Source organism: Zosterops lateralis (assembly GCF_965231275.1).
Source record: "Zosterops lateralis genome assembly, chromosome: Z".
Classification (NCBI taxonomy): domain Eukaryota; kingdom Metazoa; phylum Chordata; class Aves; order Passeriformes; family Zosteropidae; genus Zosterops; species Zosterops lateralis.
The window spans coordinates 64,724,489-64,751,202 of NC_139800.1; the positions used below are offsets into that span (position 1 = coordinate 64,724,489).

Here is a 26,714-nt window from a genome sequence, read left to right on the forward strand (position 1 = left end):
CCCCCGGCCCACCGCTCCCTCCCCCTTGCGACGGGCACCGCGCCGCGCGCCCGTGGCCCGAGGGGGCGGGACTGCGCCTCCCTGAAGCTTCTCATTGGCCTGGAGAGCGCAGCGCCGGCGCCCATTGGCTGAGAGGCGGGGCGGGGCGGGGCGTTGCGGCCGTTGTTGCTGAGGCGGGTACGGAGCCCTGCGCTCGGCCGCCCGCGCGCTCCACTCACCGCTTCACTTCCTGCGTACGGATCCGGCGTTATGGGCAGTCGGGCGTGTTTAATTTGGAGAAGACTGAGAGGGAATCTCATTAACGCATACAGCTATCTTAAAGGCAGTTGCCAAGAGCCTGGAGCTAGGCTGTTTTCAGTGGTGCCCTGGGACAGGACGAGTAGCAATGGCCATAAACTAAAACTCAGGAGGTTCTTCCTCAACAAGAGGAGAATTTCTTTACCTTGAGGGTGGCAGAGCACTGTAACAGCCTTCCTCTGGAGGCTGTGGAGTCTCCCTATCTGGAGGCATTCAGACCCCACCCAGACACATTCCTGTGGCAGAGCGGGTTGGGATAGACCATCAACAGAGCTTTCTTCCAACACTTAAAATTACGTGATTCCATGAGTCACTCTAACTGTTCAGGTAAATAGCATTGCGACACTGCCTGTCAGTCAGCAGGAGCTAGTTTGGCAGAAAGCTCACGGGTGCCTCTGGTTGGCTCCAGGGTGAGCCCGGGAGCCACAAATCCAGGCTGGAGGGCTGAGGAGAATTCCCGAGTGGCCCAGGCTGAGGAGTGTGGCCGGGGAATGTACCACAACACACAGTTCCTCTTTTCTTTGAAGTGGGATGAGAGTCAGATTTTCTCTTTTTCCAAACGCGAGGGGTCGAACAGTGTGTCTGTCACACTGCAGAGGTGTGCTCTCTCCAGCCTGTGTCCTTACACCTCAGTTCCTTCAGAGCAGTGGGGGCAGCCACACTGCAAGCTCTGCTCACATCCAGGTGGCTGAAATGCTAGGTCTTCCAGTGTTTGGCTTGAGCTGTTTCCGTGAATCTTCATGATTGTAAAGTTAAGTTTATATTAGGTTTATTTTTGGTGTGACACCATAGTCAGAATACCATTTCATTTTACTTTATAAAGACAGAATAACAGTGACATTTTATAACACTTTTTATTCTGAATTTCTATTCTAGTTTTTATTCTGGATTTCTACTTGTGTAAATGAGATCTGAATTTAACCCCTCTTTTGGAAATTAAAAAGGATAATGATAAAATGAAAACTAATGGAACAATGTTTACAGAATAAAAATAATAATAAACATGAGGATGGTATTAGAAGGACAATAAAAGAGCTTTCCACTGATCTCAGGACATGGTGAGTTCCAGTCCAGCACAAAGCTACATCAAATATAAGCCCATTACCACTTGGGGCATTATACCTTGAAAATATATATTTTCAGAGTTTCTTTTTCATTTCAATTTCACAGATTGTGACACAACTAGGTTCAAAGCAATTACTTGTAAATTCTTCACTAGCTTTTGAATTTTTCATACATTAGACAGGCCTGGTATGGCAAATTTCAGAACTGTTCTTTGCTCCATTGGTCCTGGTACAGCTACTGCAGCAGTGAAGAAAATAAAAAGTAGCAAATAAATATGGATCCAGGACAGAAATTAATTGTATGAAGAATTTCCCATTTGGACAGAGCTGATAGAATATTTTTTTCATCTCACCACAAAACCAAAATTTGCCAGTGGAGAGATCTTAATGCACCATACCCAGTTTTCAAATGTTTTGTAACCACTCTTTCACTAGCCTGAATTTCCTATTCTATAAACTGATATTTATCTGACACTCAGGTAAATGAAAGCCACCTTTCAAATTTTCCCTCTGTAATTTAATTCCTGCAGTAAAAATGATTGGAAAGGCAATGTTCACTACTTAAGGAAGAACTTAGGTGGTTTTGTTTGGTTTGGTTCATTTCATGAGGTCTTTCCCCCCCCCCCCCCCCCCCCTTTTTTTTGGCCTTTTTTCCCCCTCCTTCCTCTCCCCTCAATCAGGACAATGCCTCACACCTTGTGGATAATACTTCCTCCAGTGATGCTGATAAAATCATTGTAGCTTTGAGGTCCCTGGAAATGACTCAGTGGAGATCAGGTTATAGTTCTTCACTTAGGTTTTTATTCTATCAGCCTAAATCTGGTTAATTTGATGGAGTGAGGCAGAATTGCATAAATCTTTAGAGTTAGGAGCCTAACAGTTGTACTTCATGCTTCATTTCATTTACACACAGTGAACCACCAACCCTCATTATTTTAACCTCTTAATCTTTACTTGTTTTCTGCTTAGATAATTTGAGCTGAATACTGATACCAAAGCATGCACTTTACAGAACAACTGTAAATTTGTATTGATTGATAGGAAACAGTCCATTATTTCTGTTTGCTTTCATTTTCTAGTAACAGCAAGAGTGATGTGTTCATAAGCAGTTGACTAGGGAGAGACTGTAGGTATCCAGGATGGGCAGGTAAGATTTCAATTCCTTTTGGCTCCTCGTCAATCTCTAGGGAACCAAAATCAGCTTCAATCTGCATTGGTTAAATAATTACATGAGTATTGAATCTATTGCATCAAACAATCTCTTCAATTGTTTCTGTCACCAAAATGAAAGTTTATGGAAGATGCAAGGGCCTAGATCATTCCAGGTGTTGTTGATCCTTATAGCTATTAGGAAAAGTGTATTTTTAGTTCTGAACAGAGCAGGATATGGTGGCTAAGAATAATTTCTACCACTCAGTACATAGCTTCTTGCAGCAGCTCAGATTAGGTTTTATTAGCTTTCTTAGGTGATGTGACCCACGTATTTCATTCTCTTTATGTTCAAAATAATGATTTCAGGCTACTCTATTAGGTTCAGTTCTTTCTCCTTACACTGATTAGTATGAAATTGGTGGTGGTTAGCTTTCTTTCCTTTTGTTCCTTTTTGCTTATAGATTTTTTTCCCCCAGAAGTTGTGAGGAAACACTAACAACTGGGTAGTTAAGAAAAATAAAATAGGTGGCCAAGCTCAGGGGAGGAGGGCATCTGGTTGCACTTCACTTACCTGGGAGTTTCTCTCCAAGGGGAAGAGATACTGCAAGAATTGGGCTGATAAAAGACAGGGCTGGGGCAGCTGTAGCTCCCTCCCTCTCTCTCTCTTGGCTTCAGAAGAGGACAGTCAGAGCTGCTGCTGGGGGAAGGGAATTCACTGCTGACAGAGCCCAGCCCAGAGCTGCTTCTTGTGCCATGGGGTGAGCCTCTGCTTGTGAGAACAGCCACTGAACTGGGACCTTACTAACACCTACCTCAATAAAAAAGGGCCCTCTCCCCATCCTCTCGGGTGCCCGGGATCCTGATCTCACCTCCCCCTGCCCTGGGGGGAGCCGGGTCGCTGCTGCCCCGCCCCCGCCGCGTCTTCAGCACTGCTCCAAGTTTTCCCTGCGCTGTGGCCCTGCACCCCCTGCCTGCCAAGGCGTCCTGCCCGCCCAGCCTGCTGCTTCTGAGAGCTCGCTGCTGGGGCACTGGGATCAGTCCATCCAGGCTGCCCCAGGGGTTTGTGGAGCGAGGCCTCTCCTCCATCCCTTCCCGTCCCAGCCTGTCGGCCATTGCCGCGCGCTCCCCGAGCCCACAGCGCCCCCTGCAGCCGCGGGGGAGTCACCGCACCCGCCCTGCCCGCCGGGAGCCCCCAGCGCCCCCGCTGGCCGTGACCGGAACTGCGCCCGGGGAAAGGGCCCCAGGCCCAGGAGGCGTCACGGGGCTCCTGGGGCTGTTTGCTGGTAATGCCAGAGCTGGTGGTGTTTGTTTGCCTTGGTACACACACCAGTAAAGAGCTGTTACTCCTGTTCTTATCTCTATGGCCTGAGAGCCCCCTTAATTTCAGAATTATAATAATTTGGAGGGAGGAGGTCTACATTTTCCATTCCAAGGGAGGCTCCTGCCTTCCTTAGCAGACATCTGTCTTTCAAACAAAGACAGAAGTCTAAAGCAGAGCAATAGGATGATACTCAAATTACATTTTATTAGGAAGTTATAGTAATTTCAAAAAAAACCCAAAAAAAACCTTACACACAAATACATAAAATCTTAAAAAATAACAAGATGTGTGAATTCAGTTTCCTGTTAATACAAATGCAAGACATCTGTGGTTGGGCAAAGTGTAAGTGCATTCTCTGTGAGTGTACAAACTTATTTAATAAAAAACCAAACAAGACTCTCATCCCAGAAAACATATGCCTTTAAAGTGTTTCATATAATTGCACAGGCCAGCATCTTATGCTGAATTATACTGAACACTAGAAGTGAGTTTGTTATTGACAAATATATTTGTTATAGTAAAATAATACACTATCACAAAAAATTGCCAGCAGAGTATTAAGTTTCCCAGAGAGATTTGTCATTGTGAATAATTGCACTTAACCTGTTGGATAATACTAGTAGCTAACAACGTATTCTTTGTTATTTCAAAACATTTATCATTTTCTTAACAAAAATCCATTCTATCCCCAACACAAAACATTCACTGAATGCAGATTTAAGATAACACAATACTGGACTTCAGTTGTGCAACTTGAATTTCCTCTTTTTACTTACATACCAGAAACATTAAAAAAATTAAAAATTAATGATCTGTGCAAAATGGGAAGCCTTTATGTAATAACTAATACCTCAAAAGAGGAAATAATATCAAAAAATTACGGTCTAAGCAGCCCTGAGTCAATATTTTCATTTAAAAGGCGAGGAACATGAGTGCTCCAACTCTTCCTATGTATTGGTGTGTATTCAAACCAGTCCAGTATTCACTTAAAACATATTTTAAAATAGGCAGTTCGTGCAGTTTCTCACATACAATTCTTCAGTGTGCTTAATTCCTTTCAGCAGACTGTATTTAATACTCAATTTCATTTAAGATGTCAGGATAGCCTGATGAGAACTGAATTTCTTCCACTTCTGGAATACAAAGAATGAAGAAATACTGTAATTATTTTTTATTTTTGTCATACAGAAGAATACTTACAGCAAGACTTAAATTAGCATGCTGGATTTAAATGGGACTGTCGTGTGGTTTTTAAAAAGTATACAGCCACTTTACTAGTTGAGATTCTGAGGATGATCTCATATCCTGTTAGAGAATAAAAGTTCTGCACTAACCCAGCTGCCTGATAATAAGTTCAAACAGGGGCTCAAGGGAAGTATCACCCATCCACAAACAAGCACTGTAAATTTCAGGTTCCTCTTAAAAGGTATGTTGAAACTTACCCAAACAAGGTCCTGCCTGAAACAGAATATCATCAATGGCAGTGTCGCTTCTTATTGACACACCCCGGATTGCTTCAAAAATAATCTGTAAAGTAAGACACAAATTTTCATGAATCCAAATGGTGGAAGGACTGAACAAAGTAATAGCCATGCAACCTATTCAAGGGATACATACTCTTTACCCCTTCCCCTGCTTTCCCTTCCCCTCTCTTTCCTCTCCCTTTCGTTTTCCTCTTTCCTTAGACAGACCTCTGGCCTTGCATCATCCCTTCTCCATGGTGGCCCCTTAGAAAGACCACCCTACAAGAAGCTGCTGTTTCATCACAGCTCAGTGGCTGTGTCAAATCTGAACAGGGCTACAGACAGTGAAGAAAAAGAAATTGCAGAAGTGATCGTGAAAAAGCCCTACCACTACTGGCAAAAATTATGGCATTTAAATTTAAATACATTAAAATAGTATTCAAATACTAAAAAAAAAAAAAAAAAAATAAAATAAAATAAAATTTGAATTTATAACTATTTTCCTACTTGCAACCTATTCTCATCTTTACTAAATCCTTCTCTAACTTGATTTCTAAAAATTTACATTATTTCATGTTCGTCAGGTGTCCATTCAATGCCATCTATGTTTTGATATTTTAGTTTTGGGGTTTTTTTTAAGCAATACAAAACTTAGACTCTAGTACATAGTTCACTTCAGTATTCCAATTTGACTGCTTCTTGCTTGTTTTTCTTACCTGATAGTTTGTATCACTTTCATATTCTATCAGTCCCCTTAGCCATGAGATGCTTTGTTCCCCTGTCCTCCTCCACAAAGGTATCTCTTCATCATCCCCTTCTTTTTTTAGATAAACACTTAATAATCCAGTCCCAGCTCCATACATATGATAGAAAAATGTCAGGCACTGTTTTCCAGATGTTCCTCTTAGTGATCTTGAAACTAGGTATGCTCTCTGTCCATAGACCATATTAGATGCCTCTATATACATGTAGTATCCTTAAAAAGAAACGCAAGTAAATACTAGCAAAGCAGGATACATTATGATGGAATGTTCATTTTGCTCAACATGCTCATGTTTTAAAAAACCCATTAATTTAAAAAAACCCATGACTGAAACTATTTTGATAAAGATTCATAGACTTCTGCATTTCTAAACTGTAATATTTGAGATACTGTAAAAATTGTGTACTGTAATAATGATGTGTTTAAATTCACAAAGCCAAGAGATGGTCTGGTTTTTTTAACAAGTATGGTTCAGTCTTTAGAGAAAAAGGCAAGTTATTTTATTATGCTGTAATATAACCCCTAGGTTTTGATTTTTAACTAAAGGAACTTTTATGCACAGTGAACAACAAAGTCTTTGAAATGGACTGCACTAGGTTTGGTACAAACCAGCTTTGGAATTCTTCAACACACTGTATGAATTATGGACCTACAGCTGTAGATAGTCTTTCTTTTCACTCTCTCTCTTGACTGCTGCTTGCCACCAAACTACAACCTGGCTTAAGAGGGGATGGCTTCACTAGGGGTTTGTGCAGAAAATAGGACTCTTGAGTATCACAAGAGACCCTCAAGCATCCTCTGGCTGCTGTTGCTGCTCTTAGCATTCCGCCTGTCTCACTGATCCTTGGGAATTCCGTCTCCCTCTGAAGGCAATATCACTCCCAGGACCTGTGGTGACATACAGGAAGGTAACACCAGTAAAAGGGAGCATTGGCTCTGTGTGAAGAGTTCCTACATTATCTGAGTTCACTGCAGAGCATATATCTCAAAACAGAACAGTTGCTTTATGCAGCAGATGGGATATGGGGATGCTCCTCGGTCTTCTCACACACCTCCGTTTGCTCCAGCTGGTGATACCTAAGTGATGGAATGAGGGGCATGAATTTGCCTTCCACCAATTAATGGCCTGAACCCTTAAAACTTAGTTATATCTGTTGAAATACATAGCCACAGGAAGGAATACAAAAGAAGAATATACTATAACTGCTCTTACACCAGGAATTGCACTCTGACAGAGACTGATTCACTGCAACTCAGAGACAGCTGCCTGTACATCTGAGGGTACAGTTTAGGCTATGGTCAGTGGTGATGCAGTTTTCTGTGCACTTATGCTAATCAGGGTCCCACCTGCCTAAGTATTTGAACTTACACTAGTGAGCTTGTGGAGCACATTTTCAAGATAAAGGGCTTGTGGGATCTCTTTTCTTCTTCATGCTTTGTTTTATGTTTGAACCTAAACGTGTTCATGCAGAACAATCCAAATCACTTGCACAGCTTGCTGCTAAGAGATGAACTAAGGAATAATCATTGTCACAGACCAGGCTTAAAAGACTCTCAGTCAAGCTATCAGCCTCAGTGCTCAGACTGCTTAATGATCCATATAAACTGAAAATAAGTCTAAAGTCAGTTTCAGGGAATATTCACATAAACTGGGAGTTTGGAAGGAGCTTTTTCTGTGGGGTCAGGCCAGTCATCCTCTTCTTTAATTTCTCAAGGAAAAGTCTGCTGTGGGAGATGACAACCACATTCTCCATCAGATAATTCAGATTAAATGTCATATTCTCAAAACCACTCATGAGTCCCTGCATAATGTGCTTACTTAATTTGATTAGTAACTTTTCTGAAGAGAAGAATAAAAACTCTCTATCTTCTGGATTATCATTTAAAATATTTAAATAATATTTTTTATTAACTGCCAATCTCTGTTCTGAAAGTTCAGTGTGGAACTTAACTTACCTACCCCAGTAGTGTGGTCTCCTCTTGGTCCAGTGTAAGAAGTGGGAGTTGGACCCCTCCTCCTGTGCCAGCTCCCACGACCTTTCTTCTTCTGGGTAAACACACACTCATCTTTTTCAAAAGTGCATTCTCCAGGACTGGGCAAATCTGTAAGGTGAGGAGTTTAAAACTTCAAATGCATTAGACTGGTATATGGAGAGATTACACAAGTAATATATTGCATTTCCTCACCTGCTGACATCAATTACAGCTATCTGGCAGTGCTTACAATAGTCAGAAGCTTATACAAGCTACCTTCAAACTGTCAGATAAAATCTAATTTAATTTTCTTCACATCTTGGGGAAAATCTGTGCCCTAGTCTATCTCAATGACTAGGAATCACTAGTCCTAGGATTCTTTAAAACAGTTTATTAGTCTTCACAACAGTGTTTTGGACTAGATGATCTTATGAGGTCTTTTGGTTTTAATGGTTTGATTCAATGATCTTAGAGGTCTTTTAGCAATTCTATGATTCTATATCAGGCTCTGTTACAGAATTACCAGTGTAATTTTCTTCACTGTTTGGGCACCCCAAGCAGGTTAATAAGTCCCAGCATGTATAACGTGCATAATAAATGAACCTTTTCAAAGACTGGAGTTTCTGTGAACTGAAATCAATGCCACATTTAGCTCTCCTCTGTTCCTTTGGCACCAGATTCTACTGCAGCCTACAACAGACCACAGAGCTGCAATTACTAGAGTATTTTCATTATTTCATTTCTCTTAGATCATACAAAAGGTGATAAAATTCAGGTGCATGCCAGGAAGCTTTTGTCAGGTAATGTGAATTTGTCATTCAGAAGTAGACATTTTGAGCTGCCTCAACCTTTTGAAGAGGAGGAAGCCTTGATACTTCTGGGGCAGTTTTGCTGCCATCAGAGACAAGCCATGACATGACTATACACCCAGATACCAGTTCTGCACCTTTGGTTCATTTTCCAATTACTTACAAATTACAGCAAGGCAAGACGACTGTTAGAAATAGTTTAGAAAAATGGTATCTTGTTTTGTACAGTTGACTTCTCTCTGTTTTATATGCCTGAATGCATGAAATGTAATCAAAAGAGGTCATTTAAAAGCTATTAGGACCATTGCAAAGGCATGGCTTTATTCCAGAGAAGAACAGGATTGTAGACTGTGCCTGCCTCATGAGAATGTTTTTTTAAATTAGGATACAATCGTTGTATTGTCAAACCTCACAAAGCCACAGAAGAGGGAGTTTGGGGAGTTCAGAGAGGCTAGCCTGTCAATGTGAGTGGGTAAAGTTCTGCTGAAAACCATTCAGTTCCTCCCACTACAAGAGAGAGTCTTAGACTGTTCTCTGTCTTCATCAAAGAACTGCAGCTCAGGTAAGGCTGTGTCTTGGCCTTGCACAACTGTACTTCTCAACTAAAAAAAAATTATGCTGTGTTTTGAAAAATACTGCTTTGGGGTCCATTCCTGGCTTCTTAAAGACTATTTGAAAACTACTTTTCAGTCAGGTGAACTATGGATTTATTTTATGCCCTCAAAGGACCATTCACCTATGTACAACTGCTCTGAAGTCACTGAAATTTTTTAGGAGTTAGCTGGTGAGCAAAAATTGGTCCTTGCTGGATGTTTGCTACTTCACAAAAGCAGATTTATGCATCACTTACTGGAAAAAAGAAAAGACAAGAAACCACAAGAGGATGAAGGCAGCTGTAGGATAGGCTTGGAAAATGAAGGTGTATGATGAACTCTTACTCAAAAGGATAGCAGCTATTGGATGACAAACACACATGGTCTTACCAGCAGCCTGGCAGCTTCCCAGGCTTAGTGATACATCATCCAGTGCCACAAGTCCACAGTCCCAGAAACTTTTACACCAGCTGACAAAGACAACCTGCAATTCAGGAAAGAAGTTTCAGGTGTAAAATCTGGCACTGTTAAGAGTCTGAAATATTAGTGTTTTTTTCCAAATGCACAAATAATTTTGAAATCTAGAGAACAGGAGTAATGGATCCCCTTTGTCTTGGCTCATTCTGCCAGCGACTGAAATGTCTATTCCAGTGGGGACTAAATGTATGTTTTCAATCAACAGAAAATATTTTCTCACTTTTGTAGGCAAACTATGTATATCTGTATGTAATTCCCATTTTACTAGAGTATTTTTTGTCTGAGAAAACATGACTCACCAAAGCTGTTGTGGTTTTCTCTTGCCCAACACCCAACATGAACAGCCCAAACATCCTCAGCTATCTTTATCCTGAAAACCAGGAGGTTTTATCCATGGAAAAATAAAATTGAAAGAGTAATGCGGAGTGATGAGCAAGAGTGGCTATGGCAAAAAGCAAAGGATAATAGAGATGAACTGAAACTACTGCACAAAATGGGATTATTCATAACTATTCATGCCATGATATCATAGAGCAGGAGACTTGAAATACTATGCATAATTCACAGTGTTCATCTGAGTTTGTGAAGATTAATAAAAACATCCAAGATCATTGATTTGAGTAAACATTAATTCTGCCATGGAAAATACAAGTCACTCATGAGATAATACAATAAAATGTAAAGAAACTGAAAGACTCTCAGTTGCCCTTCAGCCAAGGCTGACAGAGATCTGTTTGAATTACAGAAGACACATTAGAATTTATTTTGTAAAAACACTGCTGGCGGTTTTCTTGGCCTAACTACTCCAGACTATCTGTCTGACCACTCAGGTTATGACCATAATTTGGGAGGAGCTTTTCAAAACAATTCCTTTGTGTTGAGGTATGTGCTAGAGATTGCAGACGGAATACTGTCACTTCTAACTGTGTAATCTTCTGGACAACACTTCAGTTACATATTTGAGGTTAAATGCTGACTGACAAGTTTCATGTGGATACAAAAAGTCTTTTAAAAGTTGTTAAGAGCATTATTTAATATGTTCTCTTCTAGTAGGCTTGGTAACACCTTCAAAATGCTACCTACATGGTATTTTGCCAGTTTGTTTTGCTATGTAGTCTTTATTAACTCATCTGCTTATAAAACAGCTTGGAACATAACTACACCAAAAACTTTGAAGTATGTATGCATTATGCTGCCTAGGGTGGAGCAATTTTTGAAACTCGTCCATTCAGTGCTACCAATCCTGGTTATTATTGATTTTCTGTCTTGTAAACTGCCACTGGTATAGAGTTAAGGAGTGCCCCTGCACAGAATGCAAAACTGCTCAGTGTATGGTGGCCTAAACCCCACACCATTTTTTTTTTTCTTTTCTTTCTTCCCACTGTAAAACTGTGCCTTAGCTTCAAGGTTTAACAGATGAAAATTGTTTCATACTTTGTAAGTTCATTGTCATGACACAGCCTTTAAAAATGGTAGCATCTCTTGGAAAAAAGCATAAAATATGTATAAAATAAGATACAAACACTGGGTGAGCATCATTTGCCAGAATTTTAATAAATGCATTCTGGTGGACATTTGTAATGAACTAAAGACATATTGTAGCCCTAAATCCATGAGTAATCAGAAAACCACACATGTAAGGGTAAAGTCCTCATTTGTGAAATAGCATTTCCACATTGTGGAGTCATATTTTACATGATGCTTTAGTATTGACATCATTGGGGGCAGGATTAAGTTCTTTATTCTTAGATCACAGTAATTTGTTCCATACAAGGTATGTTACTACCCATTGGATCCTGCAGAAAGCCCTTCATTTTAAAAGCATCACAACGATAACTGTGGTCTCTCAAAGGCCAGTGAACCAGTAATCTTTTTACAACCAAAGGACTGATGTGATTCAGTGACACTTGTTATCTTGTTCAGCTTTGCCATCTGTAGCTTAAGCTTCACTGTTTTTCCACTTGATTTTTGTGGTTTTGAGGGACACACTGCCATGGGAAGACTTCATAATTTCATAGGGATTAAATTACATCTTCTGCTTGGGAGTGCAGAGTTTTCAGTACTGGCTATACCAAATGTACTGAAATTGTTACAGTCCCCTCAATTTATTTTGTCAATACATTCTTGATTTAGTTTCAGGCAATCTGCTAGAACATTTTTATTCACAGATCAAATTTATTCAATCTTCTGCTTTAAATATCCTTTTCTGTCATAAAGCAAAAATTTGAGTATTTGAACTTTACCTACCAAAATTGTATCAACTTGGATTTGCTCACTTTCACACTGAGTTAGATCTCTGAATCCTTCCTACAGTCTCAATAGAACTAATCTCAAGATGCTTTGCATTTGTTCTTGTTCTGAATTAAAATATTTGCTAGGTGACTTTTTCCCAAATAAAATTTTATTACTTTATCTCATGCCTTGGAGAAGAGAATAGTGGATTCTTTGTGTTTAGCTTTTTTCATCATAAAGCATGGCAGATGAACAACATACTGATTATTTCAAGCTAGGTAACAGATATTCCTGGACTCACATGCTATTTTGGAGGCTAAACTAAAAACGATATCCAGTGCAGGCCATTGTTGCCTGTGTTACTGAAAAATAAAACATCTCTCATGTCTCTTTTTGTTCCAATAACAGGACACAGCTAGGGCATCAGTTTCCTTCCAAATCATTGCCCCAGCTTATGGAAGCTGGTTTGTTTATCTTGCAGTGCTTAATCAATGGTCCTGGGCTTCAGTATCAAAATATCAGTAATCTTTTCTTAGCACTCATCCTGGATGATATGAGGTATGAGCAATGCCAGATGAGAACAGTTGGTCAAGCAAGCTTCTGCCAAGGCACCATGTTGGATTGTGCTGCAGACACTGTGTGAGGTAGAAAAGACTTCTCATCCTTAGCACTCAGTGACTCTACAAGCAGAATGTGAGTTAGAACTCACATGCATATGAAGTTAATCTGCTTTTAGAGGAGAAGATATAGGAGGACATATAGTAAGGTACCTCCAATGTAAGGAGAGGCTAAACTTCCTATAGGAGGTTTGGAGGGAGCTGGACTGAGAACAGGAGAAAAGAAGAGAAGATTCCCTTGGATCTCTATATGTTCTGTGTATTTTCTTTCCTCCTTGTTTATCCCAGAATGTATACATCTTCCTCAATTAGAGAGCCAGATCAGCCAAACAAAAGAAAAACATGAAAATGACCCAATCTGGTGACTTAAAATCAAGCTATGCCTCTGTAGCAAGGTAATTTATCTTATTCCATTCTAATGAATATTCCTAGGTTTAAAATACTGTCCTAGGGTGACTTTATGATGCCTGTATCCCCTACTGTCTATTTATGCTGGATATTATGTTCTGCACTTAAGGTTCCGAGAGCAAAGGCGGGGAGAAAAGAAGCGCGCAGTTTGTTTTCAGAACCTGCACACACTCCTCTGCATACCCTCCCATGGACTGTGCTGTCTGCAGCACAGACAGCAGGAGAGAGCTCTCCTTGGCTTTTAGTTAGTTTTTAGCTAGTTGAGGCAGAGAAGTTCACCAGACTGTGGTTTTTCTGTTTCTTGGGCCTGCTCAGCCTGCTCTGGACTGAAAACCCAGCAGAGCATCAGGAGCTCACACCTGTGGCCCACCCGGACCCGGGATGTGGCATTTTCCAGTGCTGGAGCAACTGATGGGAGACTGAGGAGCCGAGCTACACCCCACAGCAAGGACCTTCTGAATTTGCCATCTCTTCAGAACAGCGAGAGGCTTCATCGTTTAATATTATTTAATTTTTATGCTGGTGAATACTTTGTTAAATAAGCAGTTTTTTCCACTTTTCTCCACGGAAATCTTTTCCCAAACCAGTAGGGGGAAGGGCCACTTGAATCTGCTTTCTAGAGGGACCCCATTTGGAGGTTTCCTCCTAAACCTGCCCTAAATCAAGACAAAGACACACTGTAAATCTGTGTAGATGCAAAACTCAGTCTGTTACTTAGACACATTTTAAGTTCAATTTCCTAAAGAAGAAGAACAGTTATAGTGGAGTCTGAGGTGGTGTTTTCTGAGAAGCTACTGTTGTAACTTACTCACAGTGAGACAAAACGCAGTATTACAAAATCAAAAAATAATCTGAACGCTAGAAACAAAAGTGTGACCTGACACAAAGAAGCAGTCAAGATGTTTTCACAGGACAGGGAGCCTGACTTTTCAGTCAGTTGTGCAAATGAACAGCCGTGTAAGCATGTAAGCCAGAGACTGACCACACAGGATGGGAAAACCATTCTGACTGTCTCAGGGCTGTTCAATACAGATGTTTTAAGTGTAAACCAAATTACTTATAGGTAATTAAATAAAACTTGATTTTAAGTGGCTAGTATTTCTTTGGATTAAACAATCAGAAACTCATTTATCAAGATCTCAAGTAAGCTATTAAGGCAGAATTAGAGTATCTATAAGCTTCTGTCATTTAAAATAAATTGATTTAAATGGCACTCGCCAGGCAAGTTCAATTTCTTGCCATGCAAATACAATGAGCTTCTGTGGGAAAAATAATGTAATATGAAAGCTTCTACATAAATAATTAGATAACATTGGTAATAAGCTTGTGTACAAGTATTTTTGAATACCTTTCCCGCCCAAGGGCAGAAACAAACAATGAAAGAGAAACATAAAGCTAACAGAATAACACAGGCTGTTTATCCTACATCTCTTCTTGCTGGATTGAACAGCCTAGTAGAGAACACTGCCTGCACATAAATATATACAGGACACTGATATTTTCATCTGTTCCTCGCCACCCTCCCAGATTTCCACAGATCTACTGTAAGGGCTCTATCCTCATTCCAGTCAAACAGTTTCCTGTTCATTATGGATTGGAAGTACTGAAAGGAGATATGTAGTATTTCATGCAACATTATTACCTTGCTTAGCTGCTGTGAAGATGGAAGCCACTTAGGCAGTGCTTCCTAACCTGAGTAACTTTTTCAGTTTCCAGTATGCTGTTTACATAACCATGTATAAAGCACCACAGGAACTAAGGTTCACACTTTTCAGCACTATCCTACTGTTTCCAACCTCTATCATTCTTATTTCAGGCAAGCATTTCTGGTGATTGTTCTTCAAGAAGTTTCTTATTTTTAAAGGTAAGGGAAGAAATGACAGAAGGACTGTCCTATAAAACTGTATCTCATTCCAGCCCCTTTAGGGTGCATGCCTTATTGCGAGAAGACTTAGCTTGGAACAGTACCAGAAAGTTCTTTTATTTAACACAAATGTGAGTTTTTCAAAGGAGGAGGAAGAGGTGAGGATGAGGATGTCTGCCCTCCTCCAGTTGGCACCTTACTGGAAAACTCTGCTTTTCATACTAGTGACTTGATCGCAGGGATCTAGGATTTAATTGTTTAGCCAAGATTAATTTAGTCATTTATCTATGATTTTGGTGGACAAGCAGAAAACAGATTTCTTGCCAGCAAAGAGAAATAAATGCTAGAATAATTTAAAATTGAACACCACCATGATGATTATGTGAGAAGAAAGGTACAAAGACACTCAGATCAAGCAGTAGAAAGGCAGCAGAGTGATAACAGATATTTAGGGGAAACAGTACAAGAAACAAACCAGCACTAAAGCTTTTATATTATGTCCAATCCCAAAAAAGCTGAAGAACTTGCTGAACTGGAGGTCATGACTGAACCACTGCATTCACAGTCACTGTGAGATCTATTTTCCCTTAATTTTTTAATCCTTCTAAAAATGTATGTATAGTATTGGCCTTGCAGCAAAGTTTCTCAGTGTTGTTCTGAGAAAGTCCTCTCTTTTCTTTGTTTTAAAACATGTAAATATTCAAGTGCAACACTGAGTCACTTGATTTTCCTTTCTCACAATTGCAACTAAAATTAGTTATGAAGGATGAGTGAAAGCAAACTCAAGTAAAGAGAGTGAGGAAAAAAACATCACAGAGGATTAAAAGAATACTTAAAGAATGAAAATTCAAAAATGCAGCCACAGCTACTCTGATGAAAGTAGATAGATTGTTATGTGTATTACCTTTCTTAGGATTTGATTTTGAACTCTTTGGGAGGTTTAAGCACTACACATTATTAAGTAACATTGCAAAAGCTTGCATGATGGATAAAGAACACAAGACGTTTGCTTTCAAAAACCTGAGCCTCAGAATGGTAACCCAAGTCTAGCAGGAATTAGCAGAATTGATAAAAGCAGACCCAACTGAACTCAAACCTTCATTCTAATCTAGGTATTTGGACTTTATTGGAAAGTTGCATAAAAGAAATATTTTTCCATGCTGGTGTTTACCCACATACACATACACAGAGTATTAAAATGAAGATTCTTGCTTCACAGTTCATGTGAGCTTCTCAAGGATGCAAATGATATGTGAAATTTTCTTTCAGTTAGCTCTTACATTTTCCTGACATGTACCTGCATGGAAGATCAATTTCAGTACAGTCAATCAACTGAAAATAGTCTACATATTTCAGATTTAGGTTTTCATGCTGCCCCTCCAGACACTTATACAATAATCCATGAAGAATTTAAGGGATTCCAAAAAACAATAGATTTTTTTTTTTTCATTTCTTTCTTCTCACACTTATTCCCTGGATACAGTATTAATCAATATACACTGTAAGTATATAGGATCATAGGTACTCACATCAACTAGAAGAGACAGTGCTGCAAGTAGAAATTAGGAAATCAGAATTTAAAATTCCCTGCCTTCTCACTAGCATTATCAGCATATGTATTTGTAGTATGTGCATGCACACACACATATAAATATAAATATAAATATATAAATATAGATATATAAATATATACAAACACATCTATATGTATGTATATGTGTAGATACAGACATTTATAACTTGCTTAGCTGGATCATACCTGCCTAGCCTTTAAAACATTTTATTTTTGAAGTGTCATATTAAAGCCAGCTGGCTAGCTTCACATTTCCTGCTCACAGAACTGAAGCCATCAGCTTGTGCCAGACTGCAGTTAGCTAATTCAAAAACAACTTGCAAAAAACACTACAGAAACCAAGCAATGAAAATCTGCATCTTTTTATTGTCCTGATGGAAACAAATATGTTATCAAAACTAAAATGTATTAGATGGATTTTATGTAATTTTCAAAGCTTTGGGAGTAATATTCGTAGTAGAAAAAAGATGAAGGATGTGGGTAATCAGTTATTTTAGAGCAATTATCTTCTGGCTGAAAAATCATTTTGACCTTCAGGGGACATGATTGTCACTGACTTGACCAGCTGTTAAGGAACTATCAGGAGACTGCTTACTGTTTCCAGAGGGGGTGACCCAATCCAAAAGTTGTTCCTGGTAACCAAGCAGCTGCTCAGCTAAACTACTGTGCATGCCTACAACTTCTTACCATCCAAGTCTACATATCTTCATCTCAGAAAACAATAAGATAGGCACATCAGTCACCGTATCTGTATTAAAGGAAAGGTGGCAGCCCTATCTTATTTTGATACCACCTCTCTCCACTAAAAGACTGTTTTTCATTTGCCTATAACATTGCCAAGACACAATGATTTCAGGTCAGATTTTCCATGCTAGGTCCTTGCTACAGCCTTGTTTTGGAAGATTTAATCCAAAATAGTTGCATCATTTCTGAGAACAAGACTAGGAAAAAAAGGGTTTATTTTGCCCATATTAAGCAAAAAAGTCCTGTGAAAAGCTTGAGCACTCCTGGGCTTTGGAGTAGGACCAGAAGAATGTCAAGAGTCTGATCTTTATGCCAGTGCAATCTGTCAAGTCATTAGTTTTTGAGAAACTAAAATTTGTAAGAAATGGGATGGGCAGGGAAAAGAGGATGGAACATGAATAATATTGCAGAGAAAAAATTTGGATTGTCCAGAGCTGAGAGTAAGATGAGGATTGGGGTGAGGGTCACAGGGGTGGTTCATTGCCTATGGGACAGGTTAGATAAAATAAACATGGCTCAGTGAGGATGCATGAGACACAAAGACAAGTTGCAGGAGACAGGACAAGAGAGGTCAAGCTTCTGTCATATTTCTCAGCGCTGTCTCCCTCCAGACCCTGAAGTGTAATCCCCTACTTGCTGGTTCCCACCACTCCTTTCTTCCAGCCAAAACATGCCCTGGTGCACCTCCACAGCTGCCCTACACTGAAATCAGTGGGTTTTGCCAGCAATTTCACTATGTGCTGATCTTCACAGATAACTCACAGTGCCACACAGTAATACTTTGTTCCCTTCTATTAGCTTGGAAAAGAAGAAATAAACAAAATAAAGCAGGAAAAGACTTTTTAAAGTATTAATGTTGAAGAGCTGGGCATGACACTGCAAGGAAAAGCCAGAATCAAGTTCACTGTGTGACTTCATTCAAGCCTACTTCTGAACATTATGAGCAGACAGCCTTTAACTACACCAGGTTTTCACCTTCTGCCTTAAGCAGACATGCTTAAACTTTGGCAATATTTGTCTTTTTTATGCTACCTTCCCATCTGTAAACACCTTGATGTACTTTTCCATATTAATATGTTTCAGAACTTCACCCATTTTCTTCTGTTTGTCTATGGAAAACCTTATAAACTGAACCCCCTTCCAAATACGTAGTTATTTAGCTAAGGGGTGCCTGAATTATGGTTTGCTGAACACATGCTGACTTCCATAAAGCCCAATAAATCCCATGTTTTGTGATATTTGAGGAATGCCTCCTCAACAAAAACGTTTTGCAAGTTGTTTTCATGGGAAAGAAGACTTTCACAAGACCTGAAGCACCCAAAGAAGGTTGTTGAGAATGGCCAGAGGCCAATAAACCATGCTGCAGAGCATGGTGTTTCTCCCCCTCCTACACAAATTCAGGCTCAGAAGCAGTGAGGCAAGCTTCTTCACAACTGTTTTACATATCCTGTCTTCTAGGAAAACAAAAATCGTTCTTCACAAATTCATGCTGGAAAAGGTTTTCCATGTAAATGTCTGATGCTAAATACCCTGCCACTTCCAAGGCTGTAAATGAGTTCTAACAGTCATGCTCAGATGTCATCACTACTCATGCAGTCGATTATGCTACATAAGCTACTAAACCTTTCCAGAAGTAATAAATAACTACCTAGACATAGGAGATGACAAAAGTAAATTATAAGCTTGCTATTTTAACTTCTCTGCAAATATCTTGGGATGATACTATGAGAAACTTTTCTAGTATGCACTTGCTAGGCACTAATAAAATTCTTTTTTATTCTCTAACAGTTGAAAGGGAATTATAAATTTTATTACGTTTTATGGATAAAGTACATTAAAACCCCACGGAAATTCTAAGGTATCAGATATCTGACAGAAAACACTACCCAACAACTAGGACTTAAATTTTAAACGTAAATTTGCCTCTCAACACAGTTAGTTGGTTTCTGGTGATCTTTTATGGTCAGTAATACTGTTATTTCAAAAAGTAATTTGTAGTGGACAAAATATTTAAGATGTTTGTCTTTAATTGAGAAATACTTAGAGTTGCAAGACAAGCTTCCATTCATATGTTCATCGTATTATCACTCTGGTCAACATGTAGTGATCATCTGATTCTCCCTAGATGACTCACTCATAGTGGAAATCTGTTACAGAAATCAGGATAACTACAGAGGTAGCACTTATAAAAATCTGTGTAAAACTCAGTCTTTGTAAGAAGAGTGGAGATGAGGAATTACAATGGCTTAAGGATTTACTCAGCAGGTGATGTCAAGTTCCAACGTATTATTAACTTGCTGAGATAACATAATGACCTCTTCAACAAGACACTGCAAATTCTTCAAGTCCATTGCTCTCATTTATACTGACTTCTGGTGTCATACTGTAATCCAGCAATTGATTTTGAGGAATTGTGATCAGCTCCTCATTTTGACCAGAACTTACCACTAGTTTTTAGATTAATTAAAATCTGTAATTGAGTATGACAATCATATGACTCACATGGGAAACAACCAAGCAAAAATGAGAGGATGTGGAGCACACTGAGAAACCAAGACACAACTGGCTTTTGTTAGAGCTCCTTGGTGAAATCTCTAGCTAATATCCTTTGCAGGTGTACCTCTCTTAGGATTAATCCCTGTATAACAAAGAACTCTGAGAAGATAAGGAAAATCTCCTCTCAGAATTTGGCAGATTTGAAGACTTGGCTCTTACCTTGCAAGGCATAGGCTTTTTGAAGGAGATTTCAGCTTGAGTCCAAACTCCCTTTGGAGAGTCCAAGACAGACCAGATTTTCTCTTGAACGACATGGTTCTCCTCAAAGATATAAACTGCAAGAGTGCCACTCATCTTGAAAAACCCATATAATGCATAATAAAAACGCAGACAAAACTGCAAGTTTCCTGGCAGGGTTGGGCCATACAGACGTCCAACGTACTCAGGCTGTGATGTAAACTTTGTGTTTGCCAACAAATAATAACCTGAAAAACAGCATAATTATTGTATTTAATATGCTATTAGCACGGCTGATTTGCTGTTAAAGCAGCTTCTGTTATTGCATCAGACTTGGGTTATAAAAAAGGTTCCAACTGGCAAGAAATAGATTATCACACTCTGACAGGAAATAACCTTTTTTTTTCCAAAAGCATCCTGTCCGCTTCTAGCTGAACTGGCACATGGCTAAGTTACCACAAATAAGCACTAATCAAATTTATCCTCAAAAGTCCCCCGGTCTGCTGACCTCACTGGAAAACTGGCCTTTTCAGGGTTACCACGGTGAGACAAAAAAAAAATGGAAGATGGGGCACAAGGCCTGTTACTCCCTGCACCAAGTATAAAGAACTGAGACTTTAGTGCATATGATTAATCACCATGAATATTCTATACAAAGAGATGTCTGAATTTTAGAACTTATTAACCGTTCTGTCACCACGGGGTTTCACTACACAATATTTCTGTTTTCCCTTAAAAATGCCAACTATTCTAAGCCTAGAAGAGCTAAAGGCCAATTTTCCTCTCTAAAAACAATGCATTAACTTATTATTACATTTACTTCCATATTTTTGTGAATTTATCCCTCCAGCAACTACAGAGCAGTATAGTGAAGGTACTCCTATTTATGGCCCTATCTGACTATTCAATGTGTGACCTTCCTCTTCTACACATGGGGGAAGCACAGCCAGAGTTCTAGACAGGACCAAGATCTGAAAACCGATGTTTAATGGCAGAGAGTTGCACTGAGGCAAGCTAACCACTGTGCCAACAGTATCACTTAACAGAGTGAACAATGATACAATAGGTTAACCTTCATATAACCTTTTATATAACATTTATATATAGTTTGACTCTTCTAGGAGAAAGCAGTTCTGATTCACCAAATCCAGTAGTGTGATCTCCTGCTCTATACACATTGCGCTTCACTTTCACCCTGCTCCATCCTGGGCCATCTTTGTGATCTTGGTAAAAATTACACAAATCTTCCTCAAAATTGCAGCCTGCATTGGCAGGATTGAAAGGAGTTCCTAAAAGAAAGATGCATATGTTCTGTTAGGATGAGTACAGTGCATAGGTATTTGCATAAGCATAGGTATTTGATGCAGAGGGATGCTAAAGCATACTTTGGTTTGTTTTGCTTTTCTTTACAGAAGATAAGCATGTCCAAAGATGTTACACGTATTTAGTACACAGCCATGATGAAATAAAACTATCAAATTTCTATTATATTTTTATACTTATTGCTGGAGCCAGGAGAAAATCTGCTTCACATCCCCCCTAAAACACAAATAAGCTACAGATTTTAGGACCAGATTCTTCCTTCAGGACATAATTTACAAAGACATTCAGATCATTTGTTTTCATCTGCTCCTTCATTCAAAAGATTATCAGGACAAAATGAGCGTGTCTGTGTTCCTGTGTGTGCACTGAACATCAACTTGAAGTATTTTTTTTAAAGAGAACTTTTAAAAAATCTTTTTTATAGTTATGTGTAACGTGTGCATATGTATCCTTCAAGTAGGTAAGCAAACTTGTTTTTAGTTCATGTACCACCTCATGGCTACTTTTCTCTGGAGCTTGCCTTGCATAGTGCTAACACTGCAGTAAAGAAAGCTGAACTATTTATAGTAAAGTTGATTAAAAGCAAAGCTAAGACCCTCCCAGCCCTGCTGAAGTCTCCCTCAACCTGCAGTATGGAATTCATGGGTCAGGACTTGCTTTACTCTGAAAAAAAGTGACCCTGCTGTAGGGGGCATGCTAGTAAGTAAAATATTTCTACTTCTTCAAAGACCTCACCAGTCTCTCCTAGAAGGTGCTTGGGGAAGGAGAGGCACAACCCAAAGCTATTATGCAGATTTTGGCTTTGCCAGGAGCCTGGACACACGATATGACATGCATCACTCTACAGCAGCACACATGCCCTCCTGCATGGAGCCTGAGAGCTTTTCTAGCAGGGGCAGGTACACAGGCAGTCAGCTTTAGTAGAAGAAATATTTTGGCTTTAGAGTGATGCCTGATGTCTTTTCAGCCTCAGACAGGCCAAATCTAAGCCCTATGTGTCTTACTCTTCCTGCAGCCACGGCCTGCCATCTCTGCTCTCCTAGTTAAAAGAAAAGGCAAGTGGAGCACTACCCTGTGATATTAAACCCATATTCTGATTCATCCTTTGCTGAGCAAGTTTATTACTCTGGTACCTTTTCTCCATTTGGCTAACGTCAAAACTGTTGTTGAACAAAACTTCCAGAAAAAAAAAAAAAGAAAAAACTTAGTGCTGTAATATATACTGCTATGGCTGAATATAAGGGGAATGGAGAGCTCTTGTTTTTAACATCACTACTCAGAAGAATGGAAGATTACAATAACTGATAAGTGAGAAGAATCAAACAGTGTATGTTGTACTTCAACAAAGTATAAAGCAAATAATTTACTTTCGTTTCTCAAACAAAAAAGCCTAAAACAACAAACAAAACCAACCTTCAAAATCAAAGTTAGTAGGCAGAGTCCTAGATGAACCTATCATATTCAGAACAGATTCTGAACCATTCAGATTAGATCTGAACTTCAACCACTGGGACAGAAAATGCTGTAAAATTTATCCTATTTCTCAACAGACATAAGTTGTCTGAAAATTAAAAAAAAAAACAAACAAACAAACAGATAAGCAGCTCCAACCCCTTAAAATTGCAAACATAACTTGGGATTTTTGTTGCAAAATAAAGCAAATACCAAATAGGTACTGAGGAGATAATGAAACAATGAATTTACTCAGCCAGGAAATGTGGATTATTAATGATTAATGTATCTGGAATCTATCTCCTTCAGCAGTGGCACTTCAGCAATGGAGGCTGAGCTAGCAAATACCCTTGAGATTAAAAAGGGGGAATAAAAGCCTCTTTTTCACTTCAAAGAATTAGCCAAAAAATTCAAACTTATGACCGAAGGAATAGATGGCATCAGTGGGAAAACCACTAATCTACTTTTGACTAGTGTTTAGTGCCACAGTAAAACCCCAGCAACCAGCTAGTTAAGAGGATGCATTCTCAAATGACAAAGTCCTTTGTCTCTCCATCAGAGGTCACAGGGATTCAGGTGGTGTTTGTTGTTGTGAAAACTTAACAAATACCCGACAGCCACCACTACCTGAGATGGGTGATATCTCCTGGAAGAGTGAAGACAGGGAGGCAAGGCTGTGTTTTGGCTCTGAAGAACACCTCAGGGTACGTAGTGTGAAGAATGCTTACACTGGCATTAATGAAAAGCCCAGGGTATTTTCTTCCTGCTAGCATCACACCTGGGAAAATCTGCCCTCTCTTTCTCTAACAGGCCTGCAAGTGGTGGTTTCTCAAAACCCGCAGAGATGCAAATACAGCACTCAGTCCAGCACTCCAGTTGCAGAACCCTGAGGCAAGGTCTTTGCAAAGGAAGCATTAAGGACTGGTCTCTGAAAAAAATGAATGGTACTGGTGTTACTTGCTGTCATGTCTTCTGAAGGAAGAGGAGCCCAATGGCACTGGTCAGTTGAGAACGTAGCACCAAAATTGCAAATACTGACAGACAGTTCTGGGGGACAAGGCACAAGGGTAAAACAAGGGAGGTAAATAGCAGTAAGAGCTCATCATACCTGTCCGATTGCTGCAGTAAACCGGAGAGAAAGAAATGTCATCAAGGGCAACATAACCTCCCTTGGCACTATTGAAAGCAACTTCAAATATTACCTAGAAATTATAATTAGTTGTTATTCATCTGTTATATACTGAGCAATAATTTTGGTACACATCTTTGAAATACAGAATTCTGATTGGATGTCCCAGACAGACTCCAGCACATCTTATACAATGCTCTAAGTGTTAAGACAAATTGAATTATATCATTTATTAGGGATATAAACCAGAGCCTGGCCTTGGCACTAGATCGTTGCTCACTCAAGGTCAAGGAAACACCAAAGGGAACATAGGTCTTCTTCTGCTTTATGAAACACCACTTTTAAAGATGCAGCAATTCTACCATTGTACTATACAAAACCACTGTTCACAATCATCAGTCTGTATCGACTAGAGATCCGGTTTGATCTAGAATCTGTCTCGATCAAGAGCTAAAACCCCCCTTTATTCATTACTCTGCTATTAAAATATTAAATTTTACAGTTTTCTATAAATATTCTCAGATGCTGAAATCCGTGACTTGGCATTAACTGTCAGGGAAGATTTCCTGTACAGAATTTATTTAAGAACCAGAAAAGCTGTATTTTGTTTACCACAAAGATCAAACAATGCTTGTACTTAAGTCAGTCCCAGGGGACATAATTTCCTCAATTAAGTGGAGGACCATCTATAACTCTTGAGGAAGTGTCTAAAAATTTCTCTTAAGTATCAAAGCTCTGAGATACAGGAAAACTTTGAGAGCCAACTCCAGGGACAAAGCAAGGAAATAAGGACAAATGCTTTCAGAGTGAGATTCTTTTTAGTGAAAGCAATGCCTGTGACGTTTTGCCTGAGGATGGGAAGCAAACTAGGAGAGCTAGTGAAAGAATCCTGAGCAATCTCCTTTAGCCAGATGAAACAAAGAGGAAGACCCTCTTGAAGCACCAAAGAATTTATGCATTAAGGTTTAATATTATTTCTATAAAATTATCTCTGAAATAATCACTTTGTTAGATTACAATAGAAATTCCTTGAGTAGATTGAAGGCCTGCCTAGATCAGTGTCTTTTCCAGCAGAGAGCACCTACAGGAGGAACTGAAGACAATGACAGGCTTTCAGTTCTTCTCCCCTCATATTATATTCCTGATGGATTTTTTCATTCCCATTAATTTTTCTAATCAGCTTTTTAATTGATTTTAAAACGTTATCTACGGTATGTTGTGGAAGTGAGCTCTATGGTTGTGTCATATATGAAAAAACCCTCTGTTCATTTTATTTTAAAACTGTTACATGGTGACTGAAAATTTGGAATACCAATGTAAACTCTGAGAAACAGAGAACAGTTAGTCTTTTCTGTGTCTTTCATGACTCTTAAGAACCTCTACCATATTCTACTTCCACCTTTTTTTATAAGGGCTGAAAACTGTTTTTCATTAATGTAACTTCTCCATACATTTAATTATCTTCATCTCCCTCTTATATTTTAAATATTTTAAATATTTTTTTAATCTTTTAAAATCTTTTTTTAACTGAGAGAACTGAAGTTGCATACCCTGCTGAACACAAGGTTTCCCTGTGCATTCACTCAGTGGTACAACATCCTGTGTTTTGCTATTTATTCCTGTATAGTTTCCAACATTCTGGATGGATTTTTGAATGCCATCAGGAAATGAGAGGATATTTTCACAAACTCAATGAGTATTGCCAAGCTCTAAGTGATCATTAATTAATTTCAATTGATACTGCTAGGATTGATTTTCCCTTTTTAGTTTCTACTTACAGAATCATTAATTCACTTACCATTCTGTATTATGAAGCCTTATGAGAGCTGCCCTCCTTTCCCTTGAAGTCTGATGATTTAAATGGATGATCACTGACTTGATAGAGTGTAAAAGGGCTATGTAACATCCCATGAAAATTAGCTCTACCCCTAATAACTTCTAGAAATCTACAGGTTTATGGTGACTTAGTAAATAACTTAGGTAGAATTAAAGCAAGTGGAATTTTTTTGTAATCCATGTATTAGAAGTCTGTATGTATAGAGAGAGTATATGTGTGTATATATATATATAAAATTACATATAGGTGTGTAAAATACACATGTAAGTATATATCCTATGTACGTAATATACACACACTGTTTATTTCAGTCTTCTAAGTTTGGGGTATTTTTTAGGAAACACTAGGGAATAAAATATTCAATTTTTTTCTGATACTCTCGAAAGTCATTATAATAACCATCAAGAGCTGTCTTTCACAATTAAGGACAACTGTACTCATACGGCTCAAGTTTGGACTTTCTCTCCTGAACTGCAAGATCTAAGTATGGTGGAGAATAGACCTAATTTTTTTTTTCTTTTTTTTTAGGGTGTTTTTTTGGGTTTTTTTGGGGGTTTTTTGTCGGTTTTTTTTTTGTTGTTGTTGTTTGGTGTTTTTTTTTTTTTTTTGTTGTTGTTGTTGTTGTTGTTGTTGTTGTTGTTTTGTTTTGTTTTGTTTTTTTGTTTTTTTTGTTTTTTTTTTTTTTTTTTTTTAGTTTTTCTTCTGCATTATATTTTTTCTTATGCATTATTTTACGTTACTCAGCATCCTCAAAAATGGATCATAAAGTCACAGAAATAGGGAACTGAGAGAACCTTGATATTATTCAGCAACTAAAAAAACCTTCTCTAGACAGACTCTACAACCACCCAAGGCTGTATCAACCTAGAGGTTTGTGATATATAGTATA

General features: G+C 38.9%; 1 protein-coding gene across 1 annotated transcript in view; it reads right to left on the reverse strand.

Annotated features, from left to right (window-relative positions):
* Positions 1–3,992: 3,992 nt before the first annotated feature.
* Positions 3,993–26,714, reverse strand: part of MAMDC2 (MAM domain containing 2) — a gene marked incomplete at its 5' end in the record, with an annotated part of 53,317 nt that continues 30,595 nt past the window's right edge. Inside the window, 8 exons of the mRNA XM_083883187.1 lie at positions 3,993–4,967; positions 5,277–5,361; positions 6,014–6,273; positions 8,017–8,163; positions 9,827–9,920; positions 20,067–20,332; positions 21,227–21,373; positions 23,968–24,061. Of these exons, the coding sequence (XP_083739313.1) occupies positions 4,906–4,967; positions 5,277–5,361; positions 6,014–6,273; positions 8,017–8,163; positions 9,827–9,920; positions 20,067–20,332; positions 21,227–21,373; positions 23,968–24,061 (1,155 nt within the window). The 3' untranslated portion in view covers positions 3,993–4,905. The remainder of the gene's footprint in view (positions 4,968–5,276; positions 5,362–6,013; positions 6,274–8,016; positions 8,164–9,826; positions 9,921–20,066; positions 20,333–21,226; positions 21,374–23,967; positions 24,062–26,714) is intronic.